Raw genomic sequence first — 12,872 nt, 5'->3', positions numbered from 1 at the left:
TATGTTCTTATGTTATGTTCACCCCAAACCCCTTTGATCCCAACCCCACCTGCAACAGTAGTAAGCAATATATCCCCCATGTCAGCATCACTCCCTCCCAATTGGCACTTATCAGGGGTACTGCTGGTGGTATAGCGTTGGGTCAGAAGGAATCCCCTTTAGTTCTGGCTCTGCTACCATCTGGGTTCAAAATGCTCCGATCTCTAGTAGCAGAGTGGTGGTTCTACAACTAGTAGTCAACCTACTAAATAAGATGTGTACTTGGAATCTCTTGTACTAGAGGTATTTGGAGTCTGCCTCAAGATCACTGAAGCTAGATTCAGAAATGCAGGATTCCTTGAAGCCAAGTTTAGAACCACTGAAGTCCTTGAAGCTGGGCTATCTGGTGAGGATGCAGGAATGGCCAGGGCTGGTAAGCCTCACTTCGGTGCCGGTCAAAATGGTAGAAACGATTATAAAAAATAAAATTGTGGAACACGTAGACAAACATGATTTAATGAGATGGAGTCAGCATGGGTTCAGCCGAGGGAGATCTTGCCTCACAAATTTGCTTGACTTCCTTGAAGGTGTGAATAAACATGTGGACAAAAGGTGAGCCGGTTAATATAGTGTATCTAGATTGTCAGAAAGCTTTTGATAAAGTTCCTCATGAAAGGCTCCTGAGAAAATTAGAATCATGGGATAGGTGGTAAAGTTCAGTTGTGGATTAGGAATTGGTTATCTGATAGAAAACAAAGGGTAGGGTTAAATGGTCATTTTTCTCAATGGAGGAGAGTAAACAGTGGAGTGCCGCAGGGGTCTGTACTGGGACTGGTGCTATTTAACTTATTTATAAATGATCTGGAAATTGGAATGACGAGTGAGGTAATTAAATTTGCAGATGATACTAAACTGTTCAAAGTCGTTAAAACGCATGAGAATTGTGAAAAATTGCAGGTGGACCTTAGGAAATTGGAAGACTGGGTGTCCAAGTGGCAGATGAAATTTAATGTGGACAAATGCAAAGTGAAGCACATTGAGAAGAATAACCTAAATCACAGTTACCAGATGCTAGGGTCCACCTTGGGGGTTAGCGCCTCAAAAAAAGGATCTGGGTGTCATTGGAGACAATACAATTAAACCTTCTGCCCAATGTGTGGCAGTGGCCAAAAAAGCAAACAGGATGCTTGGAATTATTAAAACGGGATGGTTAACAAAACTATTTCAATTCTAGTTTCCTTATCTTAACAAAACTATTCAATTCTGGTCTCCTTATCTTAACAAAACTATTTCAATTCTAGTTTCCTTATCTTAACAAAACTATTCAATTCTGGTCTCCTTATCTTGCCCTGTATTGGTAGCATGGAATATTGCTACACCTTGGGTTTTGGCCAGGTACTAGTGACCTGGCTTGGCCACCGTGAGAACGGGCTACTGGGCTTGATGGACCATTGGGCTGACCCTGTAAGGCTATTCTTATGTTCTTAAAATAAGAGCTCCTGAACCTAGAACTGGAATCCCAGGAGCTGAAATCTTGGAAGTAGGTGATTTTGAAACATGGTTTTTGAAACTACAAACTAGGACTCTTTGGAGCAGAAGAGGCCACCCCAAATCCCTAAGGTCATGGCAGTTAAAAGTCTTACAGGCCGCACAGAATAATAATAATAATAATAATTTATTTTTTGTATACCGCTATACCAAAAGTTCAAAGCAGTTCACAACAAAGGAAAATATACATACAGTCGGTAAATGTAAAATATTTAATAAAACAATCAATAAAAGAATACATCCGGTAAAAGCATGGAAAAATTAAACTATGACCACAACTAAGATGTAAGCATGTCAAACAGATGTATCTTTAGAGATTTTCTAAAATCAAGGTAGGAAGTAGTCTCTAATATAGATTTTCCAGAAGTGGGCTGCTCTCATCTAACTGGGGAGTAACCCGGTGTAAGGCTTTTCCTTTGAGGTGGCAGCAAATAACGCTCATCTGGGCCTCTTCTGTAAGAAACTTCTGTGGGTATGCTAGGAGCCCCTGGAAGCACCTTATTAAATTCTCTAATGTAGATAAGATGACAAGGCACCAAGCTGTAGAAAGAAAAGTAGTACAAGATGTATAGGCCCCGACTATACCCATACTGCAGGTCTCAAAATACATCATGATAGGGTTATTAGAAAGTCAGTTTTGGCCTCTTGGAACTGGGTAGCTTACAACTTGTAAATCATTCATAGATGCCACAAAGCTTTTCAGAAAAAGGTTCAGAAGGTTCCTGAAAGATTACTTACTAGAGGTTTCAAGGCACAAGTCCTAATTGCAGCTTTAACTTTCTTAGACATGGTTTCTCAGAATCATTAACCGGACAAACAGGATCCGGAGTAGGCTTGGTTAATGTCTTAATAAAGATGGTAAATAGCTTTAAGTATCTGGGAATTATAACTGATTGTCATTTGAACTTTGAAAAACAGGTCTCATCCATAGTTGCTAAAGGATTTGGGGCATTAAGACAGCTTAGAACTATTTGAAATTTTCACGCTTTTGTACTAAGTTAGATTATGGTAATTTAGTATATGCAGGAATAGCAGCAGGGCAATTAAAGCGCTTACAAACAGTACAAAATGCTGCGATTCGGTTGTTAGGCCATGCACATATTCGTGATCATGTGACTCCTTTGTATTTGAAATTCCACTGGTTACCAATGGAATTTAGGATTAAATTTAAGATTTTGATGTTGGCACATAGAGCATTATTTGAGCTACAACCGTTATATCTTTCTAACTTAGTTTTATTCTATGCACCTAGGCGATTATTAAGATCATTGAATGATAACAGAGTAGTGGCACCCCATTTTCTAAAGGCTCATAAGAAATGCCTCCGCTGGGTCAGACCTGAGGTCCATTGTGCCCAGCAGTCCGCTAACGCGGCAGCCCAACAGGTCCAGGACCTGTGCAGTAATCCTCTATCTATACCCCTCTATCCCCTTTTCCAGCAGGAAATTGTCCAATCCTTTCTTGAACCCCAGTACCATACTCTGCCGTATTACGCCCTCTGGAAACGCATTCCAGGTGTCCACCACACGTTGGGTAAAGAAGAACTTCGTTTTGAATCTGTCCCCTTTCAACTTTTCAGAATGCCCTCTTGTTTTTTTATTTTTCAAAAGTTTGAAGAATCTGTCCCTCTCTACTCTCTCTATGCCCTTCATGATCTTGTAAGTCTCTATCATATCCCCTCTAAGTCTCCTCTTCTCCAGGGAAAAGTCACAGTTTCTCCAATCTCTCAGCGTATGAAAGGTTTTCCATATCATTTATCAGACGTGTCGCTCTCCTCTGAACCCTCTCGAGTAACGCCATATCCTTCTTAAGGTACGGCGACCAATATTGGATGCAGTACTCCAGATGCGGACGCACCATTGCCTGATACAATGGCAGGATAACTTCTTTCGTTCTGGTAGTAATACCCTTCTTGATTATATCTAGCATTCTATTCGCTCTCTTAGCGGCCACTGCATACTGTGCTGTCGGGCTTCATTGTCATGTCCCTTTCTTGGGTACTCTCCTTCAATAATATCCCTCCCATCGTATAGCTGTACCTCAGGTTTCTGCTTCCCACATGTTGTACTTTACATTTCTCAACGTTGAACTTCATCTGCCATCTCGTCGCCCATTCCCCTAGTTTGTTCAAGTCCCTTTGCAATTCTTTGCAGTCCTCTTTAGTCCGAGCTCCACTAAATAGTTTGGTGTCATCAGCAAATTTTATTATCTCGCACTTCATCCCTGTTTCTAGATCATTTATAAATATATTAAATAGCAGCGGTCCGAGCACTGAGCCCTGCAGAATACCACCCATGACCCTCCTCCAGTCCAAGTAGTGGCCCTTCACTTCTACCTGCCAACCAGTTTCTGATCCACCCCATGGTTCTTCAGTTTCCGAAGTAGGCGTTCATGGGGTACCTTGTCAAAGGCTTTTTGGAAATCTAGATATATGATGTCTATTGGGTCTCCTCTGTCCATCCGTTTGTTAATTCCTTCGAAGGAGTGCAATAAGTTCGTTAGGCACGATCTTGGCTGGTTATCAGAAGTTTGTTTCTTTCAAAATGCTCATTGATGTTGTCTTTTATCAGTGCTTCAGCCATTTTCCCCAGAACTGAGGTCAGACTCACTGGTCTGTAGTTTCCCGGGTCACCTCTTGATCCCTTTTTAAAGATGGGTGTAATGTTGGCTATCTTTCAATCCTCCGGGATCACGCCTGTTTTCAGGGATAGATTGCAAATTTGCTGCAGTAGTTCTGCTATTTCCTCCTTTAGTTCCTTCAGAACCCTTGGATGGATTCCATCCGGACCCGGGGATTTGTCAGTATTTAATTTTTCTAGCAGCCTGCGTACGTCTTCAAGGCTCAATTCCATGGATGTTAATTTTTCTGCTTGAACTCCATTGAAGATTTGCTCAGGTTCCGGTATGTTGGATGTGTCTTCATTTGTAAATACTCATCTTGCCTCATTCAGAAATAGTGCATTTTTTTTTTTTTTTTAATTTAGTTCCAATTTTATGGAATAGTTTGCCTGTAGAATTGAGAATTAGGAAGAATCTTTCCAAAATTTTAAAAGACATTTAAAGGCACTTTTTTTTTCAATTGGCCTTTTGAACTGAAGGGTTGTGAATTCAGGACTTCAATCTGCATTTATATAGTCTTAAACTTTTCATTTAATTTTATTAATTTAGATTGTTATACAATATTATGTATTAGGAAAGTTACTTTTCTCTTCCTTTCCTTTTTAAATGGAGTTCTTTTCATGGTTTTGATTGAATTATATTGTAAACCACTTTGATCCTTTTTTGGCTGTATATGCAGTATATAAAGATTTTAGTATTCTTTTGTCCCTGCATTAATTCCTTTTGGAAATTAATTTGGCCCCAAATTAATAATTTATTAGAAAATCATGTTGGACTATCATATGATACAATATTATTTGGAACAGCAATGAGAACACAAAGTCCGATTTCAGCTAACAATAATAAACTTTTATTAATTTTAACAGGGGTCGCTATACAGCAAATTACACAGAACTGGAAGGATTACACTAAATTGAATTACACTTTTTGGTGGAATTCAATTTGTCATATATATAAAATGGAAAAAGTATTGGCATTACAACAAGGTTATATTAAAAAATTTAATAAAATATGGGGACCATTGACAAATTATTCTATTGATCAGATATAATAACACATGTATAGAACATATAGAAGGGGTAGGGAGGGAAAACTATTGTAATATTAATATGATAAAAAATTCTGATAAAGGGTTTATTTATTTCACATTGTAAGAACATTTAATAATAATTTCAAGTGTTTTTTCATAATTGAATGTATTACATGTATTTCACTTGATGTAAGAATTTTAAAAAAGAATAAAAAATATTTAAAAAAAAAAAGAAAAAATTTTAGTAAACACACATAAGATAGACACAGGAAATTTCATATGAGGATTAAGGATTATAAATCCAAGAATTCAACAAGGAAAAAATATGCAGCACATTATTTATTTATGCGGTTTACAAAATTACATGCATACAAATTAAAAATGCTAAGCATGTTTAAACACGACAAACACAATAAAACATTAACAAATGATATTATTAAAACCTTTTAAATTCATCCTACAAGATGTAAAGACAAAGGGCTCCTTTTACTAAGCTGCGATAGCGTTTTTAGCGCGTGCAGAATTTTAGTGTGCGCTAAACCCGCGCTACGCTGCTAGAACTAACTCCAGCTCAATGATGGTGTTAGCATTTAGCGCGCTTAGTAAAAAGAGCCCAAAATCCCATAAAACATTTACAGGACGGAAAAGCATTAACAGAAAACAGCATTAGCACATGAAGGCATTGACAAATTGCGTTTTTAACATTTTCTTAAAGTTCAGTCTCCCGTCACAGAATCGCAGAATACCAGGCAGCACATTCCAGAGCTTGGCACCTGCTAAAGACAGCATTGTTGCCCCAATCTTAACATGAGAGCCTAACATCTTACCCTCCAAGCTCAACTTCATACTATTTTCAGATCTCAAACATTTTCTGGGTTGATAGATTTCAAAAGACTCCTTTAGTGCCATTGGAGAAACTTGATATAAGATTTGCTGTATGATTGAAATAATCTTAAACTGTACTCTCTGCTGCATAGGTAACCAATGCAATTGTTTCAACACTGGGGTTATACGAGTCCTTCTTGAAACCCCAGTAATCAATCTTGCAGCAGAGTTAATTAACATTTGCAGTGCCCTCATCTTCACTTTAGTAACTCCATAGAATTTATAAGGCTAGAAAGAAAGATTAGCTTCTTACCACGATAATCTTCTTTCTTGAAGATGTGTCTAGTGGTCCTGAATGCTAGGGTTGTGCCTCTGAACCCGTAAGTTGCATGAAGAATGTTGTCAATTATCTTTTGAGCTCTGCCTCCTTCCCAGGGAGCTGCTCCTGCCCCCTCAGTTTGTACAAAAGCAATCAAGTCGAAATGTACTAAGACACATAACTGGAAGGAGGGATACAGGGAAAAATCCCCGACACTACAATTCAGTTCTGCTCTGTAACAAATATATTCATTAACATTATAACATTCAAAACAGGTACAAAAACTGTGCAACCACCACTAAACTTATATAGAGCTCATAGCTACTCACATGTCCTGCTATCAAGCAGAAACTTAAACCAGCCCACATAAGCGGAGAAAATGGCCATTTTAACATATCTGGAAATCAAGGCTTTAGATGCCAGCCTCCCTTTCTCTGTATGACTGGTCAGAACAAAAAGGTGATTAGATATATGAAATTCATAGGTAACTTCGAGGTTCTTTAGAAGCACTCGCTTGACATCCAGCAATTGCAATGTTTTATCCTTTTTCTTAAGACCCTTAGGGTGAAAAGCGTGTAAATGGACTTCCTTATTGATGAGGAAAGCCAAGACTAGTTTTGATAAGCAGGACAGAACCATGCGCAAGAAGAGCCCCAATTCCATAAACTTAAGAAATGGTTCCCTGAAGGATAGAGCTTATAAATCAGAAACTCTTCTTGCTGATATAATCACCACCATCAGAAACACTGTCTTGATTGAAAGATCCAGAAGGGAAGTCTCCAGTTATGGCTCATATGGAGCTCTATTGAGACCTTGTAACATGGTGTTGATACCAGGAGATGTACTGGACGGTGCAACCAAAGAGCCCCTTTAATGAACCGGACTATATCTGGGTGAGAGGTCAGAGAGCCTCTTTCTCCCCAGGCTTGAAAACAGAAAAGGCCTGCTATCTGCACCTTCAGCAATCCAACCGACAAACCCTTTTGAAGTCCCTCTTGAAAATTGGAGTTCGTAAGGGCTCTACATCATTCACTGCACACCAGTGCTGAAAGGACTTCCAGGTCTTGGCAGAGGCTGTACCGTTAACGGTTTCTTAGCTCATCCGAGTAACCCTTGCTCATCAGGGCCACCTGCTCAAGAGCCATGCCATAAGACGTTCTGAATTCTCAATGGGATGGATCTCTGAATGACCGCTGCTCTCATGCAGAGAACCAGACGCTGCCAGAAAAATTACAACAGCAGCATGGAATCAGACTTTCCATCCTCCCAGTCTATGTAGGACTGAACCTCCTGGTCCAGCTCTGTTTCCTCGTTTGGTCGGGGTGTATGCTGAGGGGAGATCCCTTGCGCTACTGCCTCTGTCGCACTGAACACAGATGTCGAGGACCATTAGCAGGTCAAATAGGCATTTCACATTAGGCTCATAAAATCCGGGGTGAAGCCTTGTACTGGGAGTCTTGAGGACTACCCGGCAGTGACCCCTTGCCAGTCCTTCTGGGCTTTGCAGCAACTGAAAGTCTTCACTTGGCCAATGCTTCTTCAGAGGGCTCTGGAAAGAGTCTCTTCCCTTAAGTATGTGCCTCCAGTAGATACCCAACCCTGGAGAAGACTGAGCCCAAGGCTAATGCTCCCCCCTCCTTCTAGGCAACTTGAACACCTAGGTTTATTTTCCTCTTAAGTCAAAATTTCCAAGTCATTGAGTTCCAGGAGGGAAACTAAAGGCCATTTCTAGATTATTTTTTACATCATCCTGTAACATTATGGGACCTACAGCACCGATTTCAACATGCAAAGTCAGGGGCTACCACACTGCTTTAGGATGTAAGTTTAAAATAAAGACCATCAATAAATCTCCCACCGGGAACTAGATAACTTGGCAGCTCTGTTACGTTACTGTGGGCACTTATATTTAGCTGAAATCTGATGATGATTTTAAAAAATATTTAGGTGACTTGAGTCATTCTCAGTACATTGTTTATTCTTCCACAGAATCTCTACCAAGGGTGTGGGCAGTTACTAGACAGGAACTCCCAAGGCTTGAATAGTAGTGAAAAACAAGATGAGAATTAGGATTGCTCAAATTAAGTTGTAATGTCACTGTATCTCCAAGAAGTGCATCCAATACAAAACAGCAAACAAGGATTATAAGAACTGATGACATGCCAAGGTATCTGGAATGAAATGCAGGACCCCAGGAACAAAGAGGTAGGGCAGAAACACCCAAGTCTGCCTTGTATTAGTTTCTAAATGTACTTGTGAATCTAATTTTGACTGCTTGGTGAACTATGATTACCGGACAGATATAAGACACAACTAGGAACAGAAGCTAAAATGGCTTTTCTTGGTAGACTGGTATCCTCCAACCCAAAGGACATTGTTTTGATACTGGCTCATGCCTGACAAGTATTGACAAATGAACTCAAGTTCAAGAGAAACTATGGCAAGAAATCAGCAAAGTAGGGAAGCATTCAAATCTCTTCCTCTCTCGGTGCCAAGCTGAAAAAGGACCGAGAGAGAAAAAGACTTGAATGCTTCCCTACTTTGCTGATTTCTTGCTGTAGTTTCTCTTGAACTTGAGTTCATTATCTTTATGATCAGCAAGGATGCCCTGCTCCTGATGAAGCTTTGATTTCTAAGTGAAACCGAGATGCTCCGTTGAGCATTTACTAACAACTTTATTAGATCTATGTGGCACCTTGGACTGTTTCATCTGGTTCATCTGTTGAACTGAGCACATCCTACATTTTGCAGCTAAGTGAACTTCTTGGGTTACATAATCAGTTTTTTTTGGAGTTTTTCCTTTTTTGCATTTGAGTGGGACTTTCAAAATATTGATATTGATAAAAAAGAAAAAAATTTCTTAAAAAGTACATATTTAGAAAATAATTTAAAAGTGAGTTTTCAATATGAATAAGGGGGAGGTTTTTCTGATCAATGATGGCTCCAAGTATGTGATCAGTATATGAATGCTATCTGGCTTTGCAGTTCTGTTTCACTGAGCTCTTGAGGTCTTTCCCTCCACCCAGGATAATTGTTACTCTCTTTTATGTCTTATTCTGATTGTGGTATTGAGGCTCACAGTTTCAATATACAGTGGTACCTCAGAATCCGAATGCCACAAAACTCAAACAACTTGGAATCCAAACTATTTTTTAAATTAAATTTTGCCCTGGAATCCAAATGCTGCATTGGAATTCAAATGTACGGGAACTGCAAGTGTTGCTCAGTCCAAAGCTTCCCCTCTGACGCAGCTTCCTGTTTCCGCCTGGGCAGTTCACGTCAGAGGGAAGCTTTGGGCTGAGCACCGCTTCCAGTTGCCAATCTTGCAGTCTCTGTGGGTGAGGGCCCGATCTTGCTGTCTCTGTCGGCGGGGGCCCGATCCAGTGTGTTTACTGTTAAATTTATTTGAAAATCTGAGTTTGTGGGACCAAGGAATGAATTAATCCAGTTTCTATTATTTTCAATGGAAAAAATTGTCTTGGAATGCAAACGTTTTGCAACTTGAACAGGGTTCTGGAGCAGATTAAGTTTGGATTCCGAGGTACCACTGTATATCTTTTTTGGGGGTCTAACCCTAAATATAACAAAACTTGGAATGACCTCCCAGAAACAATCAGAATAGAAACTAGCTACATCTTATTCCAGAAGAAACTGAAAACTCTTCTCTTTGATACCTGAATCTACATGAATCTCTTCCTACAAATCAATTACTTTCCTTTAATTCTCCTCTTTTCTCCCTACCTCCCTGTCTTCGCCCTACTCTCGATTCCACTTTCTCTCTGTAAGTCGCCTTGAGCCTGCATAGGTATGTGCGACACACAAATAGAAGATTAGATTAGATTAAAATGAGGACAAAGCAGAGCCTTGAGGCACCCCTTTTTTCACTGTTTGTTTGTTTTTTTTGCAGACATTAAGGGCTAGATTCACTAAAGATAGCGACACAATCACTGTTGGCCGATTCTCTGGCTGATTTTCAAAGAGCGATTAATTCACTATCAAGTTTGCATGCAAATGACTTGCATGGAGGTGCAAATCATTTGCATGCAAACCCACCGACTCAATCAATCAGGGAGCGATTGAGACATATGCAGAGCCTTGACAGTATTGACAGGAGAAGCAACCTCCTGTCAGGGCTTCTGCTTTTTTTTAATGGGACAGATATTTTGTACAACTTAAACACGCACCATCTGTCCATTAAAAAAGCCGACAATCACCCGTTCCCCCCCTTAAAAAACTGCCAGGAGGGATGCCCACTCCCTCCTGGCTCGAAGACTCCCGCCGGCCAACCTGGTTCCCTGAAAAAAACAGGAGGAGGGATGCCCACTCCCTCCTGCCACCGCAGTGCCCCCTCCTCTCCCCATCTGCTCCCCTCCCCGGTGTCCATACCTCTTCTGTTGGGAGCAGGAGGAACCGCAATCACTAACTGCTCCTCCGCCCAGCCTGCTACGCCAGTGGGCCTTAGGCCCCTCCCCAGTGCATCATGTGATGCACTGGGGAGAGGCTTAAGGCCCTGATTGGCTCAGACACCTCATGCTTCTCCCTTGGGAGGGGCCCGAGGCATCTGAACCAATCAGGGACTTCCTTAGGAAGAAGCCTAAGGAAGTCCCTGATTGGCCATTCTGATCTACCAGCTATTGTTTACTATATTATGTTACTTTGAATTACTTTACCTTGTTGGAGTCTTTTTATCCTCTTCTGATATTAAAAACCATACAAAATCATCATAGCCAATTTTTCCTTCTTTCTGTGCTTTCCTTCCCCTAAAGGTAATAAAGGAAAAAAAAAGATCAAAGTAGTACAAACCTTGCCTAATAGCAGTGTTCAAAAAGCAAAGCCTATAGTACTTGTCCAAGAGAAAACAAATTTTGTAGTTTGATTCCTTTGGCTGGATCAACAAAAAATATTAACACAAATTTTTAAGACAACGTATGACTCATGCTCTAAATGACAATCAGAACATTTATTGAAATTAAATAATACACCTTAGAAGCTAAATATTTGATTACAGCAATGATAAAGATCTTTAGATGAAAAAGTATAGAAATTCAAAATGATATAATATAAATAAGCAAAATATCTGTCCTCAATAGAACGGAGACTGACATCAACAGAAGTCTAGAAGATCATACAAATATAAAAATAAGAAAAAGGAAACAAGCAGCCACATAGTATTTACTGATATATTATGTGTTTCTCCATAATTTTAACTATCAGTAAGTGCAGGTTACTAGCTGAATGGCATGATTCCTAAAATTGAATTACATTACAATGTTAGGGGCATTTTGAAAACTCTACAACATCCAAAAAATGGTATAAATCGGCATTTGTACCTTTTTCTCACCAAAGAGTCCATGTTATGATTTTCAAAACTGCCTTGCCCTGTGCATTCAAATTTAAAGGGGGCAGGTTGGAGGCGTGTTTTGGGCAGGCTTAGACTTGGACATCTTGCAGTACTTGAATCTTTCCCAAGATGTCCTGGATGGAACTTACAGTAGGTGTTCTGAGCTAGACCTGTTTTTAAAAGTGTCTAAGTGCCAAAAAGGTACCCAAACTGACCAGATGATCACTGGATGGATTATATTATGCACCCCCACTCCCACTCTCCCAGTGGTCACTAACCTCCTTCCTACCCCACCCTCCAAAAAATCTGAGTGAAACAGTACATACCTGTCTCTAGAACAACAGTATCTGGTGTGGGAAAGCCTAGAAGAACATCATACAGGTGTCTTAAGTAGCCTGGTGAGTGGGCTAGTGAGCCACAGAGAGGTGAACCCAAGCTCATAAACCATTCTAACCACTACATTTATGGTAGAAAGTATGAGCCCACCAAAATCATACTATACTGCATATAGGTGCCACCCGCAACCATAAGGACTATTGGGGTGGTAGACATGTGGGCATAGTAGGGACGTTTAGGAGGGTTCACTATACATTATAAGGGGGTTGTGGTGAGATGCACACCTGGCACCCTTTATGTGACATTCACAGCAGTGCTCTCTAAGGTGCCTCAATGCTCTATTGGTATGTCTATGTGGCCAGTCCATTACTAGGCTCACCACCCAATGTCCAAATGGTCTGGATTAGGATGTTTTCAACTTGGAAGGTTTTGTGGTTGAAAATGGCGAACAAAGTTGAATGCCCTAAGGTTGGATGTCCTGGCGGCCAAGACATCTAAGTAGATGATTTTCACACAAAAAAATTTGGACATCCTGAAGTGTTGCCAGTATCGAAAACGGCTGTTTATCCATCTCTGACTTTGGATGTTGTGTGGGAAATGTTCTATCGAAAACACCTATCCATGTAACACCATGTAACATGATTTTTGTTCTTGGGCATTAGTCTAATTTCCTAATTGCTCATGCCTAAAAAGTATAGAAAATGCCTGTTATTTCCATAAAACTTTGTTTTTGTGACCAGGATAGTCAGCTTTTGCAAATTACCCATTTAAAATTTTAAAACGCCAAATTTTCAACTTTTCATTCTCATAAAGTCATACAAAGCAACATAATTTAACATGTACCGTATATAAGCGAAGATAAACCAAGATTTTGG

The 12,872-nt window shown here is 40.0% G+C and overlaps 1 protein-coding gene across 6 annotated transcripts in view; it reads right to left on the bottom strand.

The window, feature by feature from the left end:
- LOC117359206 (serine/threonine-protein phosphatase 2A regulatory subunit B'' subunit beta-like) overlaps positions 1 to 12,872 on the bottom strand; it is a 261,026-nt gene that overhangs the window by 42,485 nt on the left and 205,669 nt on the right. For all 6 annotated transcript variants that reach the window (XM_033941552.1, XM_033941551.1, XM_033941556.1 and 3 more), the window contains one exon: positions 10,991 to 11,080. In XM_033941552.1, the coding sequence (XP_033797443.1) occupies positions 10,991 to 11,080 (90 nt within the window). The remainder of the gene's footprint in view (positions 1 to 10,990; positions 11,081 to 12,872) is intronic.

The sequence above is a fragment of the Geotrypetes seraphini genome, chromosome 4, assembly GCF_902459505.1.
Source record: "Geotrypetes seraphini chromosome 4, aGeoSer1.1, whole genome shotgun sequence".
Classification (NCBI taxonomy): Eukaryota; Metazoa; Chordata; class Amphibia; order Gymnophiona; family Dermophiidae; genus Geotrypetes; species Geotrypetes seraphini.
The sequence above is the reverse complement of the archived record's forward strand: the minus strand, read 5'-3'. Positions and strand labels throughout refer to the sequence as shown.